We start from the raw sequence: 21,740 nt of genomic DNA on the forward strand, positions 1-21,740 counted from the left end.
TCAGGGCAATACTAGAGTACATACATTATTTTTACATTGGCCCAGAAAAATATTAAACTTGTTTTATTTTTAATTTTATGGGTAATATACAGGTAGTGATTAATCTAAACACACCACATATAAATACTTCTTTAAATACAGAAGGAATTTGTTACCAAAGATCATTATTACATTGTAAAATTTAGGATTTACAATATTTGACAACGTTCTATTAATCTAATCAGTTAATTTCTGTAACTCATTCAGAAATGTTCATGTGCTTTGAAATGCACAAGTATAATTTTCTCACTATTCTCAGCAGTCCAGTTCAAAGACTGGAGGAAGTGGAGCTTCAGAAAATATTTCAGAGCGAGAGAAGAAAGAAATACTTTGCAGAAGGGAAAAATTCACAACAAATAAATCCAAGAGGAGCCATAAACAGAAAAAAATGAAAAGCAACCAAAAATGGTAAAGAATGTTGTTTTCAATCTCATCCAATATAGGTAGAAGATTCAGAAACTAAAACGGTTCTCCCAAAATGCTGATTAACCAAAACAGAGCAGCATGATGCTATGGGAAAATGCATGATCATTTAAAAAATTATGTTATTTTATAAAAAAAAGTGCAAAGCTTTCTAGGCACATCACAAATGTGTCAAAGGGAGAGGGAAACCTTGTCAATTAATGCTCACAGTCGTTTGAAGTTTATAATTTCAAGAAGGAACAAAAGAATCAACATTCTTTTTCCTGGAGGGACCCAAACATTGAACCTTTAGTTCTCTATTGCAGATGAAGTACAATGCAGAACTATAAAGAACTGTATTATTAGGTCTTGCTGTTTTTGTGGTATCCCAGTTTTTTTGCTCTTGACAGATGTCCCCCATAAAGCCATTGCATGGTCAAAAGCCATGGCTGGCCTGTGATCTGATAATCTTGGTCAAACTGCATTGAGCCCAAGCATTCCCGGTTACTGTAAATAGGGACAAGAGAATTTCTCTTCTGGATCAGGAAAAGATCTTTTTACACAGCATTTAGAACAGGATCTGCTGCTGTGCTAAGGAAGCCCGGGTTGGTGACTGGGAGACAAATTTAACCCTAGAGTAAGTGGGTACAGCTCCAAAAACTTCAGTATCTGCTTGCACTAAATTTAAATTTGTCCTGGCAGAATAAGACTATCCTGGATAAATTGGGTGGTGAACACTATAAAGACAGTGGGACATAATCAGAAGTGATGATAGTGACACCCCAGTAAATCGACAAGCCAGCATCAATGAATCTGAATAGATGTAACGTGTAACCTCCTCGGTGTGGTGTTCTGTCCCATCTAGTGGTACGGAGACTACTTAGAGAGATTAATGAGTGTGCCCTACAGCCATAGCTAACAGCCACGTGGCTTTTAGCTCATGCAGTAGAGGCTCATGCACTAAGCTCCAGAGGAGGTCCCAGGTTCGATCCCGCCCGCTGACAATCAGGGTCTGTTGGTGTTATACATGTATTGAGGGGGTAATGATAGGGTAGTAACTGGAGGAGCATCCAACAAAAGGATATAAGAAGGTATAAATTGCAGGCATGAGGATTTTCCAGTAGTGTTAACTGATGCTTATTTGAGAGGAATGAGTCAAAGGCTCTGAGGCAAAGGCTGCCAGCTTAATTTTTCTCCAGTAGGGCCACATCTAATCTGGATCTAGTGTGAATACATGTCCCCATCCTGATTCGGGTCAGTGTATGTTTGATGACAAGCTTTGCTATCAACTAAACTACTGCCATTAATGTGACTGTATCTATGGACCCTGTCCTGTAATATGCTTTGTGCAGGCAGAGACCTGCAACTGTGGAAAACCTCACTGAATTAAAATTAGTGGGCCCTATGTAGAAGTAAGGGTCTGTCCACACAAAGCTCAGTCCAGGATCAGGGCTTAAAGTGCTCAATTCTGCTCTCCTGAAACTGGCAAAATCTCTATTGACTTTAACAGAATTACAAGATCAGACCCGCAGGGCTGAATTGCCCTCTTTCTACTTGTCAGTTCTTTTCCTGGCAATCCCCTGCCCCCCATACATATTTTCAGAAACTCTCACGTGACTGTTTTCAGTTCCTGTTTATCACACACTTTTCTGTTTTAGAGGAAATGAATTATTAGTGCAGCAAAGCTTTCCTGTAGCACTGTACATTGTCACACATGTTTTTTTCCTAGTTCATGTCTCTTGAACAATCGTAACATGGTAAGAAAAGGGAAAGGATAAAAAAAACCACTAACCCTCTTAAGTGACAAGAAGTAGGGCTCTATATTGATAAATTAAAAAGAAAAAAGGATGAATTTAAACCAGAATTGAAACTAAAAGTTATGTTGTATTTCTGATAGATAAAACAAAGGTGTAATGAATTTATGCCAAGCGTGCAGCTGTGGGTCTCTTCTGCCTCCATAGTTCCACAAACTGTGGACTAGCTAGATCATGGTGGTTGGAAAGAATTTGCTGGGTTTTGTGTGTTCTCTCTCTTTCTCATTTCTCTTTCCCATGACCTAATTCTTTAGCTATTTTGGTCTATATAGAATGTATTTAATTCTCAAATAAGCTGTTGAAAACTATTTAGAAAACATGGGCTCAATCCTTTAGTCTCTACTCAGTCAATGGGAATCAGTAGTTTAAGCCAAATCTGCCTTCAGATAACCATATGGGACTGTCATACATGGGCCAAATTATCTCATCTGAGGCCCAGTGATTCTGAAAAAAAGATTTCACTTGTTAAGCAAAAAACAGGCTGAGCATAGAGAAAGCAGCTCAATGAGCCAAATGCCTTAAAGAGACAAGCAAAAATGGGACCATATATTGGCTTAAGCTGCAGCCAAGGAGAGAAGAATAAAAACAGAGAACTAAGAGCTGACCTGTGCCATCTAAATAGTCTAGTCACATTCCTTTAGGTCCAGACTTTTTGCCCTGACCTCTGAATCTGAGCCCAAACATCTACAGTGCAATTTTATAGCCCGGCAGCCTGATCCCTGGGAGCCTGAGCCAGCCGAGATGGGCCAGCCAGGGGTGTTTTACTGCAGTGTAGACAAACCTTAAGTGATTTAAGACCACACCTCCTATTGATTTTCAGTGACTTTCTAAGGTACATTTGAAAGTCCCACTCATTATGACTCACACAGATGTGAGATGCTGTCATGTTTTGGAAGCTAGACAAGTATTTCTTCATCAGCATCCCCAAGGAGACATCTTCTGATGTGTAAACTTAACTAATAGGCTTTTGTCACTTTATAGCAAAAACCGGAGAACTGAAACTTCTTGATCTAAGTCCTTGAAATATTTATGTTCTTTAGTAGTGATAAGCAAACAGTAGCACATAAGAAATTGAGCCAGAGGCCACTTGCAGACAAGTACAGGTGTCCTTGTGTGACCCTGGCCCTTGAGGTATGATCTTGTTTTGATATCTTGCCTGTTTGTAAAAATCTGTGGATTTCCTGCAGAGCACACAACCCTTTCCTCTTGATGGACCAAATTTTGAAGTCTGTACTCAATTTTTACAGAGTGCTACTTAGCCAAAGCTTCCACCAACTTCAGTAAAACTAAGAACTTCAGGATTTTGCCCATGGTTACTAAGGCTCTCTAATACAGGATTTTTTGTGGCATACATAAAAGTAACATTTCCTTTTTTCATTATAGTCATACTTCTATAGGCCAGTTTCAGCCCAAGTGGAATTCCACTGAAGTTGTGATATTACTCTACTGGGGCTACTTTTAAATAGCAACTACTTACAACATACCTGTTTGTGTTTTCACTGAAAATGGTATATTTTACAATGCAGGTCCAAAGGGAACCACATGCACGGATATACTCAGTTGAAAACTAACAGGCTGAGCAAGCAACACTGGCTTCCAAACAGGACACTAGATTCTCTGAAAAAGCATCAGCTGCTCCACACACACGATAGCCTTAATCAATGTGAGAAATGCCACCCTCCTGTGTCAAATTTGCAAGGTAAGGATAACTCGCCTATTCATGTTTGCAAGTGTGTAATATTCTTTGATTAATTTTTAATATAAACCAATTTATCTGATACATATAATGTTTCATATATGGCTACAAATACTGTATTTCCTCCCTTTGCAATGGTGTTCTTATGACCATTAAAGCAAATCAGGGCCCAACTTTTCAAAATCGCCATCTGCATGTGCCTTTGTAAGAGAAGCTGTCAGGGATAGATACTGGGAAAATGTGTTATAGGATAATAAACCTGCCTGGCTCCAGCCCTAGGAAAAAAATACTGTGTCTATAGAACAGATACAGTTGTAGACAGTGGGTGTCCTTGCACTGCCACCCATCTCCTGATAACTGGAACAACTAATTAGACAGAAATGATCTCTGAGTCACTAGGTACAGCTATCCTTCATGGAAGTGCCCAAGTAGCAGGGCCGGCTCCAGGCACCAGCTTCTCAAGCAGGGGCTTGGGGCGGCTGCTCCGGAGAGGGGTGGCAGGTCCAGGTATTCCGCGGCAATTCAGCCGACGGTCCCTCACTCCGCCTGGGAGTGAAGGACCTCCCGCCAAATTTTTTTTTTTTTTTGGCTGCTTGGGGCGGCCAAAACCCTGGAGCCGGCCCTGCCAAGTAGTCGGCAAGTCTTCATAGGGGTGGACTGCACTGGAATTAGTGGTATTCTCAAATACACAATAAGTTTATCTTTTTACAATAATTTATAACAGTCCGTTTCATACTGTATTTCCTGAAATACATGAATTTATGATAGTTCAAATGATTAATAAATGAACACAACAATAACTTTGTTCTTCTATGGCAGTGTTCATTTGAAGTGCTTGACAAAAATTAATAATTCAGTTTCTTAATAAACTGTGAGGTACAGAAAGAACCTGAAATGAAGCCACTTCTGGAGTGGAACACAGCCTGTTTAGTGATAACATGAACCTTGATTTTACTTTTGATCTGAAAAAGGGGCCTTTGGGAGCTCAGCATCCTGGTTCAGAACTTCAGTATTGGTTCAGAAGAGTGCTACCTCTTAAATCACCAGCCCTGCTGCCTGCAACATCTGGGCTCAGCAAACTGTAAATAAAGTACTCTGAATTATCAAGTTATAAATAAAATACAAATTGTATATATCGATATATAGGAGACAGAGAAACTGTACAACTCAAATATGGTAGAAAAAAATCACTAATTCTGTTATTAGACTCAGTCATGTCTAATTGTTGTCACAGCAGATTTATAGCTTATTTGCTGTGCTGCACTGTTGCAATAAAAATATTTTTAAACATTTCTGCTTTTCTGCTAAAAGATTCTATAATTCTATTGCAGAATAACTTAACCTTGTAGTACTTATTCAAATGAATAAAAACATGGATTGAAAGTTTTATTAGCTTTATTAGCTTCTGTATTATAGTTTAAGTGCCATATGTTTATAAAGTAAAGAGATTTCTCCAGAAATTTGCTGGCATTCTGTGCTGAATTTTATGGGTGAACTGCACTGCAGATTCTGGGCATGATTCCTCACAAGTCAAATACTATTTATGAATACAGAAAGAATGGAAGCAGAGACATGGTTTTGATACAAGAAAAGTTGCACATGGAAACGGAACATAAACATAGAGAGAGCCTCTTATTGTAAATGAGCCACTCTCTTTATACTCATGGTTAGACTGTTCCCTCATCTTACACAGCCATGCAAGGGGTAAGACCCACATCTCCCACGTGCACCTTTGCCTAAGACCAAGCAAGATTATAGTTCCAGCACAAGAGGCATGGAGGAATTGTGCCTTGTGGGTCTACTGCCTGGGTGGTTCAGGGCTCTGCCTAAAGGCACAAAATCCATATCTAAGTATAGTTCACAGGGCTGAAAATCTGGGCCATTATTTGTGATAAGTAGGTGTATGTCTCATTTGTAATAGGAAATTAGTGTTGACCATGGTGCTGAAATCAGGGATGTTTATGAAATTGATGTATGATCACGTTGGTGGGTAAACAAAGTGATCTGTAGTAAAACATTTTAAAACATTGTTTTGTTCCTTTTAAATAACTGTTCTGATCAACAGATGTGAAATACACAAAAGCATGTGACTGTTGGCACGTCCCTGAGCATCAAAAGAGCAGAACATATGAAAATGAGAGAACAGAGACTTTCATTAAGACTAAGATTAATTAGTTTCTACAGGGCTTTGAAAATAAATGAGTCCTTCTAGAGTTCCTTCCATCAGGGATCTCATAGTGCTTTGCATATATTAAGATTTAGGCCTATAATACTCATGTGAGGTAGTGAAGTACAATTATCACCATTATATTGATGGAAAAGGTGATGAGGTGCAGAGAAGTGAAGTGACTTTACCAAGATCTAACAGTGTAGTGGCAGAGCCAGGAATACAATGCAGAACTTCTGACTCCCTACTCTGTGCTTTAATCACAAGACCATGAAAAGAGTTGTGTAGCTGTTAATTGTAACATTATTAATAGCCATGTGGATTTTAAGTGGCTGATACCAAACATTAGCGTGATCTTGTGAGGCCACAGCTTGGGGTAAGTCCAACACAACACAACACAACTATTTCACCAATTTATAGAACAGGACAAGTGTTTTCTGTAACTGAAAATGCCCTTTTCACAGATTCAAAACTCCAATTTTGTCAAAAATTTCAATTTTCCAATAGAAAAAAATCAAAATGATGGCTTCCCACTGTCTTCTTCCAAGGTCTTGTCAATTTCATTTTCTCCCTGCAGGCCTAAAATGAAATTGACAAGAGCCTTGCAGGTAATCTGCCAGAGGCTGAGTGCTGTGACTCTCCTCCCCCACTCTCAGCCTGCCCCGCTGCCAGTGGCTAAGAGCCCTGGTCTCCCCCCAGACCAGGGCTGAGCACCCCAGCTCTCTGCCTCTCTGGCAGAGACCTGGAAGGCTCTTGTCAAACTCACTTTTTGAAAACAAAGTTTAGAAGAGCCTTCTAGGCGGGCTGCCAGCAACCTGAACAATTCCACTGTTGTTTTTGCCAAAATTGAGTTTTTCTATAAATCCTTCTATGAAAAATGTTCTATTTGAATTTTCATCACGACTTGGGACAAAACATTTTTTCAAAAATTGGAAACTTCTTGCAGGAAGGAATTCCAACTTCCAGCCAGCTCTACCAAGTTCTCTCTTTTGTGATCAGCAATAGCACATAGCAGCGGTGTGTAGTGCAATAAAAGGCAAATCATCATATAATTCCAATCAACAGAAGAATCTTTTGCTGTCTTTTTTGACTATTTGTGTAACCTCTCCCTGATCCTCTCCATTTATCTAATTAGTTAGCTACTTAATGCCAGTAACCTTGGAGACATGAGCTGGTATAGTTGCAATATACAAGACCTGAGCTGTTTCTTACGATGGATTCTGCCATTACTACCTGAGGAAGAGCTCTGTGTAAGCTCGAAATCCTGTCTCTTTCACCAACAGAAGTTGGTCCAATAAAAGAAATTACCTCACCCAGCTTGTCTGTCTAATAGCCTGCGACCAATAGGGGTACAACAACACTGCAAATACTACTTGCCACTGCAATGTGGAAAAGCAACTTAACTGTACTAGGTCCTTTTAGTTCTGTCCCTTTTCCATTCTGAAATTTGAAGTTCAGTACTTTCTGGCCATTCCCTTGACTTGCAGTTTTGTATCTCATTAACATTTCTTCCCTAACTTCTTTTCCTACTCTCTTGCTCTTATTAACACATCTCCTTCTACCCATCTCCCTCACTACCCCTCCAGGCCTCTGTCATTTAAAATTTTGTATAAAGATACATGAAGGATAGAAAGGTAAGCAAATGCTGAAGAAAAAAGTATTTTAGGCTAGGTCTACACTACCCGCCTGAATCAGCGGGTAGAAATGGATCTCTCGGGGATCGAATTATCGCGTCTCGTCAGGACGCGACAATCGATCCCTGAATCAATGCTCTTGCTCCACCAGCGGAGGTGGGAGTAAGCGCCGTCGACGGGGAGCCGCGGAGGTCGATTTTGCCGCCGTCCTCACAGCGGGGTAAGTCGGCTCCGATAGGTCGAATTCAGCTACGCTATTCGCGTAGCTGAATTTGCGTATCTTAAATCAACCCCCACCTGTAGTAAAGACCTGCCCTAAGATTGTTTATTGGAATCAAAACGGCAAATTTGCTTCAGCGGTATTCATGAGAATGCCACTTTTAAGTTGCTTCCCATGAAGATATGTACATACAAAATTTTGCACACAAGAATGTTAATTGAAAAGAAGGGTCGAAATAGTATTCACACAGGAATATTCATGAAAATACACTCAGCTTGAATAGCAGATTACAAATAGCAACTACTCAACAAGCTGCTATAGAACACAGTTTGCAAGGAATCCAGAGGTTAAAGTACATTAGAATAAATCATGTTCAGAATTAATTTGATACAACAATTTAAGAAGTCAAAGTCTGTCCACAGATAAGAAAAAAAAAAGGTTTATGGAAAACTCATTGAGCACTGTATCTTAACCTTAAAAAATCTCTCTAAATCTTCTCTTGCCCAACAGATAATTATCTCCCCCAGCAAGAGGAGCTATCTTGCCCCACCTCAGACAAGCCAGTGTCCAAAGGGAATAATCATAAGAAAGAAGACAGGAATCACAAAAATAACTCAGGAATATTTTCACCAGCTGGGCATTCAAGCAGCTTCACGCAAAAAGGCAAACTGGATGGAAAAGTAGGTGTTTTACCTGTAATTCACCTATGAATATTTGTTAAATACACAGAAGATGACACTGATTTTAGAAAACTTCAGTTGCACCCTAATTGTAATTTGAAAGCTTCTGCAGTTTAATTTTGTCCATTTATTTGCTTCTCAGATTTTGTGTTTTCACAAATGCTGCAAAGATGGCAAGGTAACGTGGCTGCAAAAACATTAAAAATCACTGAACTTAGAATGTTTTTGCAGTGAAAATAGCATAACTTGAAATGGTATTTCTCTCACTTTCACAGCTACTATATGAGTTTTGAATATATTAGTATAAATTACTATTGTAAAATTATATTTTTATGAAAATTAGTTCTCATATTTAGGAATCTAATTCTTCAGATGCTCCTCAGTTGCTTTCTTCCAGCAACTAACAGAAGTTCCTAGATCACAGGCCCTGGTTCTCATGGGGGACTTCAGTCACCCTGATATCTGCTGGGAGAGCAATACGGGGGTGCACAGACAATCCAGGACGTTTTTGGAAAGTGTAGGGGACAATTTCCTGGTGCAAGTGCTGGAGGAACCAACTAGGGGCAGAGCTCTTCTTGACCTGCTGCTCACAAACAGGGAAGAATTAGTAAGGGAAGCAAAAGTGGATGGGAACCTGGGAGGCAGTGACCATGAGATGGTAGAGTTCAGGATCCTGACATAAGGAAGAAAGGAGAGCAGCAAAATACAGAACCTGGACTTCAGAAAAGCAGACTTTGACTCCCTCAGGGAACTGATGGGCAGGATCCCCTGAGAGAATATCATGAGGGGGAAATGAGTCCAGGAGAGCTGGCTGTATTTTAAAGAATCCTTATTGAGGTTGCAGGAACAAACCATCCCGATGTGTAGAAAGAATCGTAAATATGGCAGGCAACCAACTTGGCTTAACAGTGAAATCCTTGCTGATCTTACACACAAAAAAGAAGCTTACAAGAAGTGGAAGATTGGACAAATGACCAGGGAGGAGTATAAAAATATTGCTCAGGCATGCACAAGTGAAATCAGGAAGGCCAAATCACACTTGGAGTTGCAGCTAGCAAGAGATGTTAAGGGTAACAAGAAGGGTTTCTTCAGGTATGTTAGCAACAAAAAGAAAGTCAAGGAAAGTGTGGGCCCCTTACTGAATGAGAGAGGCAACCTAGTGACCGAGGATGTGGAAAAAGCTAATGTACTCAATGCTTTTTTTGCCTCTGTCTTCACGAACAAGGTCAGCTCCCAGACTACTGCACTGAGCAGCACAGTATGGGGAGGAAGTGACCAGCCCTCTGTGGAGAAGGAAGTGGTTCAGGACTATTTAGAAAAGCTGGATGAGCACAAGTCCATGGGGCCGGATGCGCTGCATCCGAGGGTGCTAAAGGAGTTGGCGGATGTGATTGCAGAGCCATTGGCCATTATCTTTGAAAACTCATGGCAATCGGGGGAGGTCCCGGATGACTGGAAAAAGACTAATGTAGTGCCCATCTTTAAAAAGGGGAAGAAGGAGGATCTGGGGTATTTACAGGCCAGTCAGCCTCACCTCAGTCCCTGGAAAAATCATGGAGCAGGTCCTCAAGGAATCAATTCTGATACACTTACAGGAGAGGAAAGTGATCAGGAACAGTCAGCATGGATTCACGAAGGGGAAGTCGTGCCTGACTAACCTTATTGCCTTCTATGATGAGATAACTGGCTTTGTGGATGAGGGGAAAGCAGTGGACGTGTTATTTCTTGACTTTAGCAAAACTTTTGATACGGTCTCCCACAGTATTCTTGACACAAGTTAAAGCAGTATGGGTTGGATGAATGGACTAAATGGTGGATAGAAAGCTGGCTAGATCGTCGGGCTCAACGGGTAGTGATCAATTGCTCCATGTCTAGTTGGCAGCCAATATCAAGCGGAGTGCCCCAAGGGTCAGTCCTGGGGCTTCATTATCTTCATTAATGATCTGGAGGATGGCGTGGACTGCACCTTCAGCAAGTTTGCAGATGACACTAAACTGGGAGGAATGGTAGATACGCTGGAGGGTAGGGATAGGATACAGAGGGACCTAGACAAATTAGAGGATTGGGCCAAAAGAAATCTGATGAGGTTCAACTAAGACAAGTGCAGAGTCCTGCACTTAGGACGGAAGAATCCCATGCACTGCTACAGACTAGGGACCGAGTGGCTAGGCAGCAGTTCTGCAGAAAAGGACCTAGGGGTTACAGTGGACGAGAAGCTGGATATGAGGCAACAGTGTGCCCTTGTTGCCAAGAAGGCTAACGGCATTTTGGGCTGTATAAGTAGGGGCATTGCCAGCAGATCAAGGGACGTGATTGTTCCCCTTTATTCAACATTGGTGAGGCCTCATCTGGACTACTGTGTCCAGTTTTGGGCCCTACATTACAAGAAGGATGTGGAAAAATGGGAAAGAGTCCAGTGAAGGGCAACAAAAATGCTTAGGGGGCTGGAGAACATGATTTATGAGGAGAAGCTGAGGGAACTGGGATTGTTTAGTCTGCAGAAGAGAAGAATGAGGGGGGATTTGATAGATGCTTTCAACTACCTGAAAGGGGGTTCCAAAGAGGATGGATCTATACTGTTCTCAGTGGTACCAGATGACAGAACAAGGAGTAGCGGTCTCAAGTTGCAGTGGGGGAGGTTTAGGTTGGATATTAGGAAATCTTTTTCACTAGGAGGGTGGTGAAGCTTGAATGGGTTACCTAGGGAGGTGGTGGAATCTCCTTCCTTAGAGGTTTTTAAGGTCAGGCTTGACAAAGCCCTGGCTGGGATGATTTAGTTGGGGATTGGTCCTGCTTTGAGCAGGGGGTTGGACTGGATGACCTCCTGAGGTCTCTTACAACCCTGATATTCTATGATTCCTCAACAAACCAACTTTGCTGTAGATGCACACCCACCTTGGTATTTCTATATGTTTTTAGCTCCCTAATGCCTCAGTTATACACACTCCCTTGCCATGTGTACATAGTATTTCAACATAAAGAAAATCAACCAGACACCATGTAACCATGCAGTTAGTCAGCAACCCCCTATTTCAGCCATAAGCCATTAGCACGAGTCATCACCTAGCTAAAAAGCAAAAAACAAAATACACACAGACACCCCAACAACCAACAAAAACAAAACCTTCAGCAACTAACAAACAGTGGAGAAATGCACAAGTAATTTACCTCATTTCTCAGAGATTAGCAATCACGGGAGCGATGAATACTTTATCTTGGAGTTATGACAAAAAGGAAAGCAAATATAATCACAATTGTAGAGATGAAGGACCACATTTATGCCTGTATAACTCAGTTGATCTCAACAGAGTTACACCAGATATAAAAAGCAACAGAGGGTCCTGTGGCACCTTTAAGACTAACAGAAGTACTGGGAGCATAAGCTTTCGTGGGTAAGAACCTCACTTCTTCAGATGCAAGTAATGGAAATTTCCAGAGGCAGGTATAAATCAGTATGGAGATAACGAGGTTAGTTATGCATCCCTGATTGAACTAACCTCGTTATCTCCATACTGATTTATACCTGCCTCTGGAAATTTCCATTACTTGCATCTGAAGAAGTGAGGTTCTTACCCGCGAAAGCTTATGCACCCAGTACTTCTGTTAGTCTTAAAGGTGCCACAGGACCCTCTGTTGCTTTTTACAGATTCAGACTAACACGGCTACCCCTCTGATACTTGACACCAGATATAAACAGTCTTATAGTCATGTGGATATAGTCAACGTAATTGTTATTTCATTCTCTTTACAAAGGATGACATTGCTTTGGATTGAAAATTTTAATGTAAGTTGAAATTCATTTCCTTCCTGATCCTCTCCCCCCCACCCCCATCTGCTGCAGGATGTTCCTATACCAATCGAGAAACACTCAAGAGGCAATCTCTTTCTTCAGAACTTTAATGCAACTCCAGGATTACCTATGGTAACATACTCATGTTCATCACCAGCTAAAGCAGCCATGCGACAAACCAACAATGACCTGGACATCTGCTGTTTAGTGACTCAACCTCTCATGCTTCAGAAATCATTTCCAGTGGAGCCACAGCCAAATGCTCATTCTGACCCTGTGGAGTCCTCTTTTTGGTCTTTTCCATTTGATTTTGTAGGCACAGGCACATGCTGCCAGCATGCGAGTATGGGTTCAGAGGTTACTGCTCCTTTTTTCTTATGGCCGAAAGCTGACCACAAAAATATACTCAATGTAGAGTCACAAGGTCAAAGTTCTGCTGCATTATACCCATTGGTCCAGACCTCAGGAAAGGAGGAACATCCAATGGAAGGAAATTCATACTCATCTCTGAAGGAGAAACTTACTCCTAGTTCCAAAACTGTGTGTTCAGCTTCATTGGGATCAAAGGTAAACACCCTTCCTGAGATATCAATCACAAGTACTAGCTTACCTAGCACAGCTAATATACAGGGGATAAACTCTTCTGAAAACAGTTCTCATGGATGCATGGACAAGAATGGAGCCTACTTACAATCAGATGGCCATCGAAGACTTAATGAAACTGGCACTAGTACTTTTAAACAGCCCTCATTTCCCTTCAGTCCCACAGAGTCCACAGCTAGCTCTGAAACACCTTCCAAAACATACAAAAAAAGAGGTTTAGAAATGATAAGGAAACAAACCCGAGTGGAATACGATGACACAAGCAGTGATGATGAAGACAGGCTAGTTATAGAAATATAGCTAACAGGACACTGCTATGGCAGATGGATGTATGATGGTACATTAGAGAGAGAAATGCCATGGAAATTGCAGATCATTGATCTGATTTTTGAAGCACCTTAACATCAGAATAGCCATTCCTGCACAGTATAGGCAAAGTTCTCTTCTAAGAATAACCGTTCTTCTTTGCAAGGACTCAGGCTTCTTTTACATATTTTAGTGTTTTTGTATGGAGCAAGGAAGCAGTTAAATTATATATTTAAGTGCACAACGTGGTTCCCAACTCCACTAAGCCTCATCAATCCCACATAACACCCACAATCCCCAGCTCACAGAGACTGTATTATAAAGACACTGCAGTGTATTTGTTTACCAATAATGATAAAACAGCAATCAGCCTCCTTAATGCATAAGTTGAGGTGTAGATTGTAACAAACCATTGGGTATATTTTCATCCCTTTGCTCCCCTTTTTAGTAATTATTTCCAGCTTTGCTGGAAGTTATGTATGTACATTGGGAGGAAGATATACCCCCCGTGCATCTATGATATTGTGAGATGTCACACGAATACTGACTTTTTCCATGTTGTACAATGGTCAATGCTTCTTTGTGACAAAATGACACAAGCATGTCCTGCTTTGTGTTTTGTGCCTTTTCTGCTGAGATCTACTGAAATATTTTATTCTTTAGCTCTACTTTGAGAAATTGGGGTGTAAATAGGTAATGTCAATGTTTCTTTGTAATGAGATTTTTAACACAGATTTTCTCTGATTCTGTTTTTCGGATTGTGCTCTAAAAGCAAGTTACAATGTTTTGTTTTATTGTTCTGAAGTTAAACCCAAATGAAAACTTTTGCCTTTCCCTCCAAACCCCTGACCATGCAAAATAAGTGAAAGTTGATATGAGAAGGATTTTTTCTAGGGTTTTGCATCAGGGCATTTGCAGCACTTATTGTCATGTAAATCAACTTCTGCTTTGAAACCCAAAATTTACTTTGTTTACATGAAAACATCTCCAGTCAGTAAAATACCAGATACACTTACCATTCACTAGAAAACTAGTTTAAACCTACAGAGAAAGTTTGAAATCATTGCACTGCTGTACTAGAGTCAAATTTTATACTTAACTTTGCTATGAGTTTTTGAATAATTTGGACTCATATACAGGATTTTATGGATTAACTTTCATGTGATATTCATAATTGCATGTACTTTAAGGAAAGAATAATCATGCAATCATGCAAAAGTGAGCCTGTATGGGTCAGAGTCATAAATAGGTCTAGTGTACTATCTATGTATGTCAGAGAAACATATGCATATTGTAGGAAGTGAAGGAGAAGTGCCAGAATGACAACCTTTCTGTGGATACACATAAATGGAACCAAATCCTAAGCTCTGTCCCCCCTTTACACTCATATGCATTATGAAAGTGACCATAGTTCCAATTTGCCCTGCAGAGAGCTTTTTATTTAGCATCAAATTATGTTGGTATATATTTTTACTGTTAGGGAAATTGATATCATGATCAGAGTGTTATACTGATTTCTAATTATAAATGCTAGTGCCGTTGTGTTGAAAAAGGTTAATGGAGTTAGCAGGATTTTTTCTTCTTCAGCAGTAAAGGACATAGAATAAAGAATAACCTACAAAATCTTTACTTGTTCCTTATAAAAATACTACGATATTCTTGTCCAAAATCAGAGAGATTTCAGTAGGGTTTCTACAGGATTTGGGATCATGATTTCATGGAACAATGGAAGTATTGCTTTAATAAAAATGAGCATTAGCTATCTTCCCCTTTTACTACTGTGAAACCCTGGGACCTTATTCTGATCTCACTTCTTATATGCTGGTTTTATAACACTAGCATTAACTCCATATACTTTAGAAGAGTTAGTTCCTGATTTTCAGGAGTGTAAATGAAATCAGAATTATGCCCATTAAGCTTATAGGTCAGAGACTAGTAGATAGTGGGACCCCATTCTGTAAATAAACTTTATGCAAACCTGCTCTTAATTTCAGTGGGATTTCCATGTATGGAACGGGGACATGAGATGGCTAAATAGTGTATTAAGCTGGGAAGGTTTATACTAAAGACTAGCAAATCTGGATATGAAGTTAAGAAGCATGAAAGGTATGAACACTGGGGGACTGGGTGGCCCTGTAAGTTGCATATTGTAATCGCATATTTTTGTTGAATATGCAAGATATAGTACCTAAAATACTATTTGTTTGTTAAATGTTGATAAGAATGATACAACTGACTTATTTGTATATTTTTAAAAAAAAATTCTGTTCCTTTATATTCTTAACTTATTTTGTTTTGATAAAAATTAAACTTGAAGGTCACAATGACACTAAGAATGTGGTAGTTATTAGGGTTTGGTTTTTAAAAATGCACCATGGGGTGAATGTGGGAAGGTCAGGTAATCCAGGGGTACCCACCAGATTCAGTACAACCCTGCCATTCTGCAGTGACGTCTTTCCCTGATTTATACAATAGAAATACAACTGATCAGCTGCAAATTTCTTTTGCTAGTAAATATAAAACAGGAACATTTTCTATTCACCTATCAAGAAAAATATTATGATTGCATGAATTTTTAGATTAAACATAAAATGTGTTGTCCGAAGGAGTAAATTTCCAGTCTCTAGAGTTAAACCAGTTACACCAGCAGTGAATTTGGGAACAGAATCCCGTATTAAAAATATCACTGAAATGACAAAACTGAATTTACCTCTTAAAACAGATTATTTAAATAACTGACAGGTTATAATGTATGCTCAGGACTCAAATCATATAAGATATCTGCTGTGCATATAAACCAAGTAAGAGGAATGGAGACTTTCTACTTATTCTTAATGCCCACTCAAAGTTTTACAAGAACACCTTTAGGAAAGAAGCAATTAGAGTCTGGGAAAGTTATGGCAAAACATGTACAAGGATAGCAATTGACAACAATATCCTTGCACTGCAGTACCAACTCCAACAGATCAAATAATTTATCACAGAGAAGCACCTTTCCTTAAGAATGAATTTTTTGTCCAAGGCCCATGCACCACCAGCCTCTTGCTACTCCTTCTCACTGTAGCGATGAAAGCTGAATCAGACAAATACAGGGTTGAGGAAAGCTGTTTGAATATCACAACTACCATATATTCCCATTGAACACCACCAGTCTGCTGGTGAAAACTATAGTGATAGCTGTTCAGTTTACATAGTTGGGTGAAACTGAATGTTTTGCATAGATGAGAAGGTTCACATGGTAGTGATCATTTACTTCAGGAATTAATCAGGAACTTAATGGAAACTGATTAGATATAGGGAGCTATATTTTTGTCTGATTTACACTGGTGTAACTTACTGCATTGTTGTCAGTGAACTTGCAGTGCTGTCACGCAAAGGAGAATTTGACACTAGACATTGCTCTTGAAGAGAATATAAAGAAAGCCAATTAGTTCTAATTCGAGGTTACACCTGTGGAGGCAATGATTAATAAATAATTATAGTAATGATTAGCAAGTGTTGACAGTATGGTTGGCACTATACTCAAAACAAATATCAAGGCTTGAAGGGTTTCTAATCAAAGGATCTCAATTCAGGAAAACGCCTGAGGAACATGTGTTGAACTTTAAGCATGTGTTGAACTTCCATTTACTTCAGTGGGATTTAAGCATGTGTTTAACTTTAACCACTTGCTTAAGTGCTGTCTGGAACAGAGATGCTTTCTTGATTTAAGGCCCAAAAGACAGAAAAGTACAATAGCTTAGACAGGGACAATATCCTTACAAAGAGTAGTCAGACAGAATCCTTCTACAAAGTTATGGCAAGCTCCTGAATATATAGGGAGAAAAATAAGATACATATATTTACATGGCATACAGAGTAAACCAGATGGTAAACCATATCAATGACACAAATAGAAAAGTTGGCCAGAGCCAGCCAGCCAGCCACTTGCAGTTTTGTTCTGAAGAGAATGAAACAGGTTTGTTTTTTTAAAAAAAAGAATAGAGGTATTACAGGGGAAAAAATTGTAGTTCAGGGAGTGATACTTCAAGGATAGCCAAGCACTAGTTAAAATGTTCATTTTTTAAAAATAGGCACTGATGGAACTTGGTAATTTTACAGGTGTCCAGATCACAGCTTATATTGACAGTCAGGATAAAATCTGCCTATTTTGCAAAAAAAAAATTAGTTTAAGAATTTCCGTCATGAATTACGGCACTTCATGTTGAACTCTTGATCATTTTGGCCTGTCTAAAATGGATGTTTGAATGCTACCAATGTCTTGGAAATCTGTGTCGTCTGAGCAGTGCTACCACCAGTGGAGAAAATCCCTGGAATGTCTTCAGAATCTTCCTCTGTATGTTCTCTGTGCTATTCTTGGACCGTGTTCCTTAACTTTGGAGGCAGTAACCTGACATGCTGTGGCATTATTGTAGCTCAGGATTCTGTGCTAATAACTTAAATTAGATGAAATGATCAGAAAATCTATACATGTTGACAGTGCTTTAGTTTCAGTTCCAGTTCCATTTCCTTCTTCATTTTCAACACCACCTTATAATCTAAAAGTAACGCTGGGCACGAACGCTTCTTTTCTCTAGACTTTTATTAAAACAGTTTCTGGCCATTCCATCTGATAACCTGCTAAAGAAAAACTTTAACTGCTCATAGGTTTTATTTCTTAAGAGACTTTTCAGAAACAACAAATGTGTGGGCTTTCAAAGAGGTAATGGAAAATCCAGTGCCTACCTATTTCATCTGATCCAGCTGCAGGGAAAAGCCCTATTTGCACCTTAATGAAGCTGGAAGAGAAGATATCCTACCATCAGATCAGACCAGAGCCTCCAACACAGCTGTGTTCCAGCTGCTGATAGTGCCAGAGATTTCTTGGCATAAAATCAGTTATCTGGGTGTAAGGAGTTGATTAGATTAAAAAAGGGTTCATACAATATTTGTTGTTAAATGATCAGTTTTAAAGTGTAATTTTAGATTATTTGCTTGGAACCATTCCAATGAGAGTGAGTAACAAATGGCTTTCAGAGGAACAGTTGTGCTATTGGGGTTTTATATTACAGCATCCAATTGCATTGCTGTACCACAGCTGGCTTTAGACGAAACAGAAACAAAATGATTTTAAGTGAGAGAGATAAGGAAATGTATTTTTAAACTGATGATTAGCCATAGCTATTTTTTCTTTCTTTTGTACATTTTCTGATTTCAATAATCCTTGATATTTAGTCAATTATGTTTTGTGTCAAACATGTGATCTCACATCAAAACTGATACATAAATATTGATTACTGAAACAATGGTCCATTAGACACAATCATTGATCTAACTTTTCTAACAGTATGTTCACTTACCGTAACACCTCACCTATACAGCCTCCACTCTGAGTTCCCTTAGTTAGTAAACGGGACATCTTCCTACACTGTGTTTGTAAGAAAGTAATTTCATGTGACAGTCCCATTTATTAGTAATAAAAAAATAAATTTACCATTATCCACTGATCTGATTATTAGTCCATCATTATGAACAAGTAACCCCAACTCACATAAGAAATGACTGATCAAATTGTTTTTCATTGCAGACTAGTATTGCAAATAATGCACACTAGCATTCAGAGGGCCAGACATCTGATTTACACCCGTTAAAAAGTGCAGTAACTTTACTGAAGACAGTGGAGTTACACTGCGATAAAAGTCTTCTACCTGAGATCAAAATCAGGCCCTTTGAATGTACTGCAACATTAGAAGAGGTAGCAAGGCCGGAGACCCAAAACCTCATTCTGAGACGTTTCCACCCATCTTTTTCACTGCTGCCACCTCACCATCTGGCTCACAGGAAGATTTGCATTGAGACAGTATATTGTTACTAATGTGGTTTTACCATGCCGAAAATGTTTCAGTTTTTTGCAGCTGTTTGTGGCATTTCTTAACTTGTGCCAGTGAAATCCCCCAAGTGGAATATGTAGATAGCTTCTGACATATATCATTCGTAGCCATCAGTATGTTTTCATATTGTGGTTTCCTCTTTGCCCTTTATACTTAAACACACACACATACTTTAGCTTACATTCCCTGTTTAAATATCTACTCATCCTGGACAACAATACTCTCAGTAAGAAATGGGTTTGCAGGGTAGAGGGAAGGGACTATATCATTCAGACTATTGGCACTGGAATATATGGCACTGGAATATATAACCTTTCACCTGTGTGGGGGGATGAATCCATTCCATTGACCACAAGCTGTTATTCTCTTCTGGTAAGTGGCCTGTGAGAAAGGACTTGGTGGATTCAGTCCAGTTTTTAGTGATCAGTTCACATTCCAGAGGCATCACTGCAATTTGTGGTGGTGTTTTTGGTAGTGTCCGGCCTTGTGTACACAGTGCTTCAGTCTGCAACAGAGTGGTGGAAAATTTAGTCCATATTAACATGTAGTGCACTAACTGGTCCATTTAAACCCTGCTGACATGCTTTAAAAGTTCCCTAGTTCACCTTAACTACTGTTTGTAATGGGACTACATTAACACACATTAGAGAACTTTTAGTGCATGTCATGCAGTTAGTGTATGACATGTGAGTGTGGACTATAATTTACATCCCTACGGGTGGGGAATAAAGCACCATGTAAACAAGCTCTCAGAGAACCCAAAAATTGCAGCGCAATCCTCTTCTCTCTGCCACTTTTTGCTAACATAAAATGCATTTTTAAGATGAATTTTGCTGAGCTCTGTCTCAATTCAGGTCATATCACAATTACAGTATTTTGGGTTTAATGAGGATGCTGCAGTTCCCTCTGGGTTAGCACAAGAACACATAGGATTGAACTGGACAGTTCTTGCCTGATCCTTAATCATAGAATCTTAGAATATCAGAGTTGGAAGGGACCTCAGGAGGTCATCTAGTCCAACCCCCTGCTCAAAGCAGGACCAATCCCCAACTAAATCTTCCCAGCCAGGGCTTTGTCAAGCCTGACCTTAAAAATCTCTAAGGAAGGAGATTCCACCACCTCCCTAGGTAACCCATTCCAGTGCTTCACCACCCTCCTAGTGAAAAGTTTTTCCTAATATCCAACCTAAACCTCCCCCACCACTGCAACTTGAGACCATTACTCCTTGTTCTGTCAATGTTAATGCAGCTACCATATCTGTCATATAATTATTATATAAAATTTAATGAATCTGCAAATGTAGCTATACACCAAAATCCACATGAGGGCACTATGCACAGTGCAAATCTGTGAGGCTTTATTCTGTCAAGTCAGTGCCCACTCTGATGTAGAGGTCTTATTTTGTAAGCAAATCTGATTACAAATCTGTCCCTGCACGTGACAGCAAATCTCCCATTCTCTCCTTTTTTCCTCAACTTTACTACAGAACACTACTACAATAAACAGTGGTAACCACTGACCAAATTCATATTCAGCACCTACATTTACTGAGGTGGATGTTTCTTATCTTCCTCTTCAGACAGGAAGGAGATCTGTTTTTGTTTATATCAAATCTTGTGTATTATTTTCTTTGACTGCAGTTATTTCTGTCTAGATGTGGCTCCATGGTGCAAACCCCACTCATGTGACTAGAGCCCGTGAGCTGCAGCGTTTGGGGAGAGGGTGCACTGATGTGTCACATCCTGGGAGGGAGGATTAGTTTTTCATGTCCCTGTGAAGATCCCCTGCCACAATCTGTTTACTCAACCTTTGTGCCAGGGCTTGGCCTCTGGAGAACAAATGAAATCTTTGCTTTGTACTGAAGCTAGTTACCTGGAATCCTGTGATCTGTATTAATAATCTTAGGACAGGAAAATTATATTGCTCTGGAGAATGTGCATGTAGGGCAACAAAGGTCTCAGGAGGGTAAGTTAGGAGGAACTGAGGCATTAAGGTGATGCAACAGAGGTCTTTAAAATTAGAGATATAAAATTATATTGTTTACATATATTAAGACAGTCCAAAACTAGGGACCAATCCAAAAATCAGAAATGTTTATTGCAGTGCTTTGCTAGAGTATTGTTTGGTGTGACCACTGCTGTTTACCAACTTGAGAGCAAGAAAAAAAAAAAACCCCAAACAAACATAAAACTGATTGCACTGTGGTTGCTGCTGGCTCCTGTCGTCTTGTTGAAAATAAACTTTTTTCAAAAATGCATAATCAAGACCTGCTAAACCTCATACATTCATTACTTCTAGATAAGGTATCTGAAAAAATGTCTCCACTTTTTCTTGTGTGTGAAATCAGTTCTGGAGCATTTAAAGTCCTCCTTAATTTATGTACTTATAAGTAGGAGTGTGATTTAGCATCAACATCAGGGAAGACTTGAACTGCCAGAACATTTTGTTCTTCGTGTGACTATCCGCACAGATTCCACTATTGGTGCGTATATGGCCCATACACGCCAGAACGGATTCTT

At 39.6% G+C, this 21,740-nt stretch overlaps 1 protein-coding gene across 5 annotated transcripts in view; it reads left to right on the top strand.

The window, feature by feature from the left end:
• Window positions 1–15,678, top strand: part of ZNF831 (zinc finger protein 831) — a 67,171-nt gene extending 51,493 nt beyond the window's left edge. For 3 of the 5 annotated variants that reach the window (XM_065566069.1, XM_008178570.4, XM_005302952.5), the window contains exons 3-6: window positions 299–447; window positions 3,782–3,954; window positions 8,483–8,652; window positions 12,494–15,678. In XM_065566069.1, coding sequence (XP_065422141.1) covers window positions 299–447; window positions 3,782–3,954; window positions 8,483–8,652; window positions 12,494–13,345 — 1,344 coding nt within the window. In that variant the 3' untranslated portion in view covers window positions 13,346–15,678. The remainder of the gene's footprint in view (window positions 1–298; window positions 448–3,781; window positions 3,955–8,482; window positions 8,653–12,493) is intronic. The other 2 variants (XM_024114897.3, XM_065566070.1) reach the window with 1 other exon arrangement.
• Window positions 15,679–21,740: the final 6,062 nt, after the last annotated feature.

The sequence above is a fragment of the Chrysemys picta genome, chromosome 13, assembly GCF_011386835.1.
Source record: "Chrysemys picta bellii isolate R12L10 chromosome 13, ASM1138683v2, whole genome shotgun sequence".
Lineage (NCBI taxonomy): Eukaryota > Metazoa > Chordata > Testudines > Emydidae > Chrysemys > Chrysemys picta.